This window comes from Centroberyx affinis, unplaced genomic scaffold (genome assembly GCF_046629955.1).
Source record: "Centroberyx affinis isolate AG114_WGS23_722 - 3 ecotype Tasmania unplaced genomic scaffold, CSIRO-AGI_Caff_v1 ptg002475l_1, whole genome shotgun sequence".
Classification (NCBI taxonomy): domain Eukaryota; kingdom Metazoa; phylum Chordata; class Actinopteri; order Beryciformes; family Berycidae; genus Centroberyx; species Centroberyx affinis.
Window position 1 is genome coordinate 260,327 of NW_027280707.1, and position 10,975 is coordinate 271,301.

Sequence of the window (10,975 nt, forward strand, 5' to 3'; positions counted from 1 at the left end):
CGAATTTCAAACCAGAATACAGGTCTAGCTTATTAAGCGAGAACAACTTGGTAATTTAAACACCACAAACAAACATCTAATCATGAATATGAATGAGTCACATCTGGAATCTTGAACTGACATAACCTTACGGTCACATCACAGATCATTAATTATGATCTGTGATCTACATGACATCCCAATAAAAAGGGCCTTATTCGATGAAGCTTTGGCCCAAACCCATCAGTTAAAATGACGCAGAGAATGCACAATACAACCAAGATTCAAAACATTTCACGCAATTGTTGAAATTTCCTTTCCATGAAATTTCCTGGTATATCTAATGTAAAGCATTGCAACTGCAAATGAGCTTCTATTGTGTACACGCATGTGTCAAACTATGAATACGTTTTAGCCCAGCATTTCCTTACTTTCCAGTCACCCAACCTTTTGACCACGTTAGAAAATTATTAATGTAACAATAAGTAAGTTCCCACAGCTATGCACATCAACTAATTTAATCAATAGAATTCACTAATTAATCTGTAGATTTCTACTTTGATATTTATACATACATTATATAGTTGATAAATACATACATTTAAAGGAAATCCAAGTGTGGGACAAATAAGGTTCTACTATATTAAAAACAACCTTTGTTCTCAAGGGAATAGGATTAGCAAGGTTCAACCATACTTTTAGACAAATTTCTCAACACATTTGGACACGTCAGCCTACCTACAGCTAGGCTATAACCTCTTCTTACCATATGCAGCCAATAGCCACCTGTTGGCAGCAAGGCTACTGCAGCAAAGTTGTGCTTAGAAAAAGCACTTTGAGCCTCTAACAAAAGCCTTGTTTTGTCTTCTCTAGCGGAATAATTCATAAAGTTGGATATGTAGCCTACATTAGTACTGAGATCACAGTTCGGTATGTTTTCAGAACAGTAGGGGAAAATGAGCACCTGGTTGTGTTCATTCCTGGAAAAAAAAATCCCTTTTCATTTTCCCCATTGACAAATACAAAATAATTCCTCCAGAAAAATTAACTGTATGACCTTAACCATCATTTTAAAAATCGCTAACTTGGGTTGTAACCCCAACTAGCTTATTGCCTTACAACATAATGAAAACTTAATTTTGTCTGTAGCAGCTCACAATGAATTACAGTCAATAAGGTAAGACTATCTCCATAGAAAAACAATATAATATAATATTCCCTGGTCATCAAGGTTTTTCTCTCCCGAGTTTTGAATGCAACCACCAGAGGAGGATAATACAAGGACTTCATGCAGACAGTAATGTACCAGAGGCGCCTACTTCCTCTTTACACCACTATTCTTGCAATTTCTTGAATTCTTGCAAAGAGGGCTAGCATTGGTTGTTAGTTTAGCTACCACCAAGCTGGCTGCAACCTATCAATTTATGATGGCTATGTAGCATACAGCTTGCAGAGTAAATATTATTGATTCATTATTCTGACTGGGCCGACTGGGATATTTTATTTTTTTGGACATATACCTAGAGCTGCAACGATTAATTGATGAATCGATTAGTTGTCAACTATTAAATTAATCGCCAACAATTTTGATAATCGATTAATCGGTTTGAGTAATTTTTTCAGAAAAATAAGTCAAAATTCTCTGATTCCAGCTTCTTAAATGTGAATATGTTCTGGTTTCTTTACTCCTCTATGACAGTAAACTGAATATCTTTGGGTTGTGGACAAAACAAGACATTTGAGGATGTCATCTTGGGCTTTGGGAAACACTGATCAACATTTTTCACCATTTTCTGACATTTTATTGACCAAACAACTAATCGATTAATCAAGAAAATAATTGTCAGATTAATCGACAACGAAAATAATCATTAGTTGCAGCCCTACATGTACCGTTCCATCCCTAGTATCCACTATCAACTTATACAACTACTAACTACAACTACAAATTAGCATTGATTACTCTGCCTTATATCCCACCTACCCTACCGTTATGTACAGGAAAGGGAGTCTGTTGTTTGTTTTGAATGTTTCTTTTGCCTAACTAAACAGTTGATCATCATTATTAAAACACACCCCAAGTGTCCCTTTATTTAATACAAAGAGTCTAGGGGTAAAAATCATCACAACCAACTGGAGCATTTTGACCGTCAACAAGGGGCTCTTGCCTCATCTACTCCTAATTGTTCTGAGCTTCAGTAAGACTAAGCAATGACCCTCCTGTTGAGCTATCCAAAACCACCTCACCTCTGCTCTACCTCAACATTTTCTCCCTGTAGTGCCATCTTACACGCCATCTTGGCCTTTTCTTCACCTCCCCCTCTCCCCATCTCTTTGAAGATGGCATCCCTAGCTGGCACCAAAGCAAAAAAGAAAAAACTTCTAGCCATTACCAAGGCAGTGTAACCCTTTGCATATCTTACTGAATCTGCTCTGTCAGCAGATCAAACGAGCACATCTATGTACGCAACCATACGGCAGTGTGCCAACTCCTACACATGCATACACACAAGCACGCACCCCTCCTTCATGTATGGAAAGATCTGTCAGTGTCAGCTTCCTCCAATGGGAGCTCTGTTAACCCAATCCTGGGAGTGCCATGTGGAGGGGATAATTGTCATGGATACAAATTAAACAGCAACATCCATTGTGAGCATGCTAAGTGGGGAGAGCAAACACAGCCCAAATGAGAGCAGCATGTCTCAGGGGTACTCGGGAGGATGCAGGGGGTGGGAAGTGGGGGAGGAGATGGGGAGTGGGGGTGGGGGTAATTTTCGGTGCCACTGGAGAGAAAAATCACAATCGGCTGGATGCCAAATCAACCCCTCCCTCCAAATGACTTCCATGTCAAGATAAGGAACAAGCCTAAAAACCTAAGAATGACAAAAAAGTGAAGACCTCTGCACTAGTAAACCTCCGTTACAGAGACAATTAACTGCAGGCTTGAATCAAACGTGAATACGTTCAGCTGGAAACAAACCACCAGACTTTTGGAGTCTCAACAGACTGCAACAACAAAGGTCATTTCGCACATTTTTTATGCAGTTGTAATGGTGTGCAAAGTAACCGCTGAGGCAAACATAGGGCATCTCACTGTCATTGGATCACACGGACACATTGGGATCTACGACAGCCTGAAATTATACAATTCTGTTATCACCAGGCAAAATACTTCTTTCACAATAATTGGTGATAGAATGTGAGAGCACAGAATTAAAACCTAGGAAATCTAGGATCAGTTAGACCAACAGTAACAACTTGCTTATGCTCAGCACCTATACTGACAAACCAAAGAATCAGAGGGCCACTATTCAATATACAGTTACAGTATAATAAAGTTTTAATGCCACGGTAGCTTGCAAATTTGGTATTATCCCAATTCATCAATTTACTGAACGTAGGCCTAAATCTTCTAATAAAAAACTCTCATTGACTATTGAAGGTCTTTGTTCAATGTGCTGCTGATCATTTCAGACAAGGAGCTTGTACAGATTCCAATCCTTAACATCAAACATGACTGAAATGATCAGGAAGGACCCTGTCAGTCTGCAGCTGGACAAGAGGATGTTTGAGTTAGTTGTTCCCTTCATCGGCATTGGGCATAAGGAGGTAATCAGTGGCATGCTAAAACTACAAATATCTAAACTCCAGGAGCTAACTAAAAATGTTTACAATGATAGCAGAATAATAAACCATTTCATCTTAGTAAAAGGGATGGACTGTATAGCCAAGAGGCTCTAGCTTGTACTTAGAAAATGGGCAAACCCTCCTCCCACCATTGTAATAAGCTGTGTTAACAAAGGGGAGTGCAGACAGACATCTGAATTAAAAAAAAATGTTCATCCTCAGACCTCTCCAGCTGTCTGAGAGAAAGAAAGGACATTTTCTAGTATCAGGGATGACCTGATACTAGAAAATGCCGTAAGACCCCTGCAGATGACCACACCAGCTGCCTCACTAGTCTTCACTTTACAGGCTCAATGCATAACTTTTTTCGCTCTATAGCCAATGTCATTCAACTGGTTCTTAGTTCTCTGAGGCAAACACAAATGCAGAAATCAGCCGTGTGTGACATTTTCATCTACTAGCACAATCCTATGTGCACACACAAAGTAGCTGTTGGTGACTTATTTACATAGGTTGCTACGCAGAACATGTACTGTAATTATATATAACTACACCGAAAGGTATCGAATTTCAGCGTTGAGACAGCCATTTATTTCACTGACAAACACTCAAGACTAACATCCAACCCTCATACCCTGCACAACTTATCCCCCCCCCCCACAGTCCCACCACAGGGAGAGAGAGAAAAAAACAGAAAAGGTGAAAATAATGCTGTGGTAAGTAGTCCCAGCTCTGAGGGAGCAGACTGGAAAACCTGTCAAGGATTATGCCGTTTGGGAATGGACTGGATAGCAGATGGAGCGTGGGCAAATCTAGTAAATTCCAATAACCAGGTCTACAAGAACGAGCAATTGCAGATATGTCCGCCTTTGTCACAAACAAATAGGCTTTTTAACATCTAAAAACGGCAATTTTATCATTTACACTATCACTGTTGATATCCATTAGAAGAGAAATGCAGTCAATCTAAACACAGGATTAATTTGGGATCCTAGATTGATTCAGAGCTTGGTGAACTTGTTGCACAATAATGGGTAAGGGATTGAGGATGCCAAACATTTATGAGCCTATACAACTCGGTTTCTGAACTGCTGAGCGGGTCGTTTCAAGCCAGAAAGCGTCAGTGGAGTAGAGACCAGAAACTAATGGGCGTAATGTTGTGAACTAGCTGTAAGATAAGTGTAGAAACAGGTAGAGTGAGAGTTGGGTGGAGGGGGGGTGGTTCTGGGACACGAGAACTTACTGCTGGGCCTTCTGGAGGCGCCCTGGCCTTAATTCAATGAAACCTCTGTCAAGGGAGGTGCCAACTTGATAACTCCAATGACATACCCTCGCTCACCCAACCTCTCTTTCCTCTTAACACCAAGCTAGGTTTCCACATGGGTGCTCACCCAAATAGCACAAGATAATTACATCAGATCCTGTGAATTTTTAAATGCCCTAGCAATGTAAAAAAACAACAACATAATAATACAACAACTCCAGTTTAAGTAAATAAAAACTGAAGATTCTCTTAATAACAGTAAATGTGATAAAAAAAAATTATCAATCTTTTGCTACAGCCAACATTTGGTATCACAAACTGATTTGTAATACAAGCAACTGTTTCTGATTCTGACCATGACAACACTGGCCATTAACCGATTACAGCACAGATAACACAGAAGGGTATATTTCTGGTAAATGTATTGCTGATTCTTCTTCACCAGTACATCAACATGAAGTAATCCAAGACTGTCCCAGGTCATCCAAAGGCCGTGGCATTAACACATTGCCTGGATGCTTGCAGATTAAATGATCCATTGGGAGCAGGGTATTAAGATTGATTGAGAGGACAGACTAAGGAGAGAGTTAAGAACCTTGCGGGCATTATATTACACAGCAGCTCTAAGCTGCATTATGTGTTGCTATGGAAGTCACAAAGAAGCCAGGCACTTTGTACAGAAAGAGATTGAAATATTTTGTGCTGGCTTTACCTGAATTCATGCTGCTGTTGAGTATGACTATTACAAAACCCCGTATGAAAGGGACTTCTTATCAAGGTTACCTGGACTAGCTTTCCCTGCAACAAAATTTAAATTTCACTGCTCAAACAAAATGTAAATTTTAACAATGTCTTCATTACACATACAGTATTTAAGCATATGTTCATAAATACAGGAAATTTTCAATTCCTATGATATAGGCCCTTAAAAATACATGCAGATTTTTAAAAACAAATCTCTTTCCCAGGGGATCATTCAAAGGACCCCCTACATGAATGTGCCATCTCCACTGGTCAGCTGCATTTTTCCATCTTGCTGGCTATTCTTACATCAAATGTAGACCCTAGGCTAATTAAGGGAAGGAAGTACAATGGAACTGGCACCAGCAATCATTGTAAAATTAGTCTTCATAACAAACTTGGTTTAATCCCGACTTTCTTTAGTAGCACCACCAGGTTATATCTAACCGAAATAAGCCTAGGTATTCAAGATATGAGTGAATTGCTCCATCATTTTTTAGTATGAGAATGAAGGAATGAATTTTCCTCTGTCTTAAAACTAAAGCATGATCGCATGTCAAACTGACACCATGATTATTTAGGCCATATAGCATGAATGATTAAACGTACTTCTTCCTGGTCTTGGATGTGGATGAGGGTGGCGCCTGGGGTGGGATGGTAGCAGCATCCTTGCGCGGCCTGCCACGGGGGCGCTTGTCTGCGTGGGCTGGGCTTCCTGTGGACGTGGCCCCTACGCTGCTGGAGGGCGGCGAGGGTCCCTGTTCAGAGGGTTCCACAGTCTTATCCTCTGATGACATTCTGAACAAGTGGAGAGAGGAAGGTACAGACAATCATGAGGTGTTAAATGGCAGGTAACCTAGCCTCTGAAAAATGTGTCTAATTGTGTCTAATTGAGTCAACATTTAGGAAACTATAGGGGAAAATCTGATTCTTTTCCATAGAGGTGCTCATTTTCACCTCATCTAATTTTAGATTATTAATAGGCTTTCACAGGCAAGATGGGAGGGAGGGGATGATATATCCCATGAGCCAAATTCAAGCCCACGTCGCCAGAACATGGCGTGACTGTGCACCTTGGCTCACAGACACCAGGCCATCCTGATGCCCATTTATTTTTTAAGCATTCTGACAGACTTGTGATACAAATTTCAGTTTTTACATGAAATGAGTTGTCAGGTTTTCCCATAACACATCCATGCATGCTATTACATTTCAGGAACACAGCTTATTCAATGGCTTATTGTTTGTAATGAGGTCTATCTGAATGAGACTGAACTGTTCACAAATCTGCACCCTGCTCATAGTTTTTCCTGATGTTCATGTTCATTGGGTGCTCCCAAATCAATATCAAAAGCTATTGCAACAAAAGGTGTTTACAAGGAAAATTCCACCCTCTGATACTCTTACATGGTTATATATCATCAATTTGCGATGTTCAATGCATTCCAGGAAACATTTTGTGATTAAGTGTTGTAATTTACTTTTTTTTGGTGTACCCACTTTCCCTCAGCCTGCCTCGTCAATTTCAGTTAGTGATTTCCTACATTTCCCAAAATGCCTTTGGAGAAACCCCAGAGAACATGCGTGAACTTGTTACATCCAGATATGGGTTTTACGTACAGGTGGAAAGAGCAATAGCGATAGTAAGACCAAGAAAACATGTTTTTAGGGTTGAGAAAAGAGTCAAAACACTTACTCAAAACGCAACATATACATTGGTATCTCTTCCTCTTCTACAATAGACTTCTGTGTATGATTGTTGAATTTAGGTGCAAAATGGTGAGTCTACAAAAACCTCTTGCTCTTTGATTCTGAGGTAAACCTGACATTGACCGTTGATGTTCTAGATAGCTGAAGTTTTTTCTGCTATCAATCTCCATTGTAGCTGTGCTGGAAATATCAATATGATGTCACATTGTCTATGTTTGGCCAGTTATCAATAGGAATAAGAACAATACACCACCAAACAACAAAAAGGGCCAAAGATATGTGGTTCTACATATCTTTATTGTAATTTACAAATAAGTGATGGGAAAGATTGGCGAGAACAAGTGAAAACTAGCTTAGTGCTTGATATTCTCATCTAATGTCATGCCATTGAAATGATTACTGCAAATAAGCTTGATAAAAAATGTGGATGGTTGATAACGTGTGCTTGAGTAGTTGCGTGGGTCAATCTTCGTTATAATAGTATTTTAATAACTGATTGTGCATAGTAGGTCTGAACAGTTAATGAGACTGTAACATGTTAGAATAGTTTGTGATTGTAAGACATCATCAAACATAAAAAGAGAGGGAATGTAACATGTTAGAATAGTTTGTGATTGTAAGACATCAAACATAAAAAGAGAGGGAATGACAAGCAACTGAGGTTGTTCGGCAGAATGTAGGCTGACGCACGAAGACTCATGTACATGGTATGCACCTTAATTTGCTTAGCCACCAGGAATAGTCCATTTTGCCACAGGTATTTAAAGTAACTATCGTACTCGCTTAATAATATTGTACTTGCCCCTTATATTCACATTCAAAGTTTACCAATTGCCTTCCACATTGGCTAGTTTTTGTAGTACAATGTGGTTATTGCAAGTGGACCACAAGAAGCCATTGCAATTTTCAATTTATATAATGAGAATACACAACACTTGCACTATAAGTTGATTAGGCACCGCATTTACTTGTAGCACATGGACTGTATAAATGCTCTATATGTTATTCAACTACAATTGCTTTTAGTTGTGCTAACTGGTTACGTGACATCAATGCTATTGTGAGCCAATTATGTGCTGTGGCTTGTAAGAGGCAGAGGTAGCTGTGGCCTATTTTGATCCAACAATAAAACAATGAATTAATCACGCATTCTGCATCAGTGCTCTTGGAGGTGTCTCACTCTGTACTGTCATCAGATGGTGCTGGACAGACACCATGTTTTTTTTTTGCTGATTTGTGGGATTCTACTCCCTCTCTCTCCCTCATCTACATTAGCCTCTTCCAGCTTGGCTTTTAGTCAGACAGGTGGAGATCCAGTGAGAGCAGATTATTCCACAGGAAATATGTATAACAGGAAAGGCAACAGTGTAACTTATGAAAAGTTATCAAAATGGTTAGATTAGTAGTACAATTCATTTGAAATGATTCAGTAGAGCAATTTTTGATTCAGACAACAATGTGTTCCTTGGACATAAATATCATCAAGTAAGAAACAGGAGCTAATGTTGGTCCTCAAAGCTCTGGTAGTGGTGGGGTAACAAAAATGAGCTGTGTTTAGACAACCTAATAATCAGATAAACCTCAAATGAAACCGACAAGGGCACTCGTTTTGGCATTTAAGGTTATGCTACACGTCTAACGTTACGATTTGGAAACTCTTGGACAGTCTAACAGTCAAGGGTACAATTGGATAGATGCTAACGTTAGCTTTTGTTACTCAAGCTGGAGCACAAAGCAATTGCATGCTCTACGAGCAGCTAACGATAGCTAGCCTGTTGTGTAGAACTCATGTCGTCTTTCCTCAACAATCAGAGTCGAGAGTATCAGTGAGATAGGCTGAACGTGGCATAAGATGCAAAAAGATGATATTTCTCGATCTCTTTTGCTAACTTGCAAAAGTAGATTAGTTTCGGCTTTGAGCCACATTAGCCAGCAAGGCAACTTTGAAACTGGTTCAGATAGCAAACAGGTTAGCAATGGTTGCAGTTAGTTGGCCAACTCAGCCTGCTAGTACGCCTACGACAAACAACGACAAACATTCATTTTTCCATCTCTTGACTGATATGCCAGGCGGCTAACGTTAAACAGAATAACCTAATCATAATGGCAAACTCATTGACTAATGTCAATGGAAACTGCGCTATCTGTTAGCCAACTCACAACTGGGTACAAGGCAATGAAAATCATTTGGGCCAAACACACAGGAAGGCTCAGCCTATTTACTGAAACGGAACTGTTCTGTGGAAATATAACGTTACACACAAAGTAAAAAATAATACGTTCCTCATTAAGGCCAGTTTCGATTTCTGCTTTTTGGTTCCACGATTGTGGTTTAATTGTGACATTAAACTGGATATAGTATCATAAGTAGTGTCCAAACACCCACATAATGCTGATTATATTGTGCCCATGAACCATTCTATTGAATGTTCCGTTCCGTTGAATAGTCGGAGTCCTGAAAACCAAGGCGGCGACAAAACCCCAACATTAGACTAGAGCTGGATAATGTTGGCTCAGCTTCACTAAAAAGCTGCAAAGCAAACAAATCTAGCTTACAATAAAATTCTGTTAACTTCCCAATATATCTTACCTTCCAACCCTATGAATAGCGAATTATTCTCTTCATGTCCAAAATACTGGGGGGTGAAACGTCGCACTTTTATCACTTAGCTAGCTAGCAAGCTAATTGAGCTAGCTAGCCTCTCTCCAATGAAGGAACACCGCAGTTCTCAAAAATGCATAACGCATAACATAGTAATCCAATGTTGTAAGGTTATTCCTAACTTCGCCCATTTGATGGAAAGACAGATGATGTAAATCCAGCAGAAAACAGCTTCATTGGGACACGCATTTGATGGATCACTTTCCTTTCTCCAATGACAGCTGTCGTCGCACGAATGTTAGTTTCAACCAGTTCAGGTTATCTAGCTAGTTGGCGTTAGCCACCCAAGTCTGCGGTCAACAAATTTACCATTAACGGGTAGCCAATTGTTTGAATGCCAAATCCAAGCGGATGCAAACTCAACACTCTCTTAAAATGTAATGTAATATTTTATCTTCAGCAAAAGTAGAGATGCTCAAGCAAACGTTAGGTCTCGATCGCTCGGTTGCCAACTGGTTCTATTTTCTTCAGCTGCGACAAGCTGCGGGACCAAGCGGCCAGTTACGAGACTCTCGCAGCCAGCCTGCCACGCAGCAACAATCGCCACCCAAGACTTGTAAAAACATACAGGAGCATGCCAAAAATAACGTTCCGTCCGCGCACAATGGCCGAGCGACGAAACGGCTGTGAAATATTAAAAAATTAAGTTGAAGATAACGCTTCGGTGTACTCTATAACGGTGGCCATATCTAATGTTAAGTGGCACCGACGCACAACCCTCTAGGCTCCTCAAAAAACATAGACCCACCTCCCCTACCAAAAGTGCCGCACACAAATCTCTGGGAATTGGTATGGCTCATCGAGCTGTAGATGATTCGAATGTGGCACAAATGTTTAATAACGTCGGAGAAAAATAACGACAGAAATAATATACAACCCCTTTGGCAATTTCTTCAAAATACTCTCTGACCCTGCGGAGGGATATGGGCATTTAGTAAATAAAATAATGGCTTGGGAAGGCTCAAAACTGTGGCGCCTGGAGTGCCACTGGA

The 10,975-nt window shown here is 40.0% G+C and overlaps 1 protein-coding gene across 1 annotated transcript in view; it reads right to left on the minus strand.

Moving 5' to 3' along the window:
* kmt2cb (lysine (K)-specific methyltransferase 2Cb) overlaps positions 1-10,309 on the minus strand; it is a 66,143-nt gene extending 55,834 nt beyond the window's left edge. Inside the window, exons 1-2 of the mRNA XM_071534018.1 lie at positions 9,912-10,309; positions 6,221-6,409 (exon numbers count right to left, since the gene is read on the minus strand). Coding sequence (XP_071390119.1) covers positions 6,221-6,408 — 188 coding nt within the window. The 5' untranslated portion in view covers position 6,409; positions 9,912-10,309. The remainder of the gene's footprint in view (positions 1-6,220; positions 6,410-9,911) is intronic.
* Between the last annotated feature and the right edge of the window lie 666 nt (positions 10,310-10,975).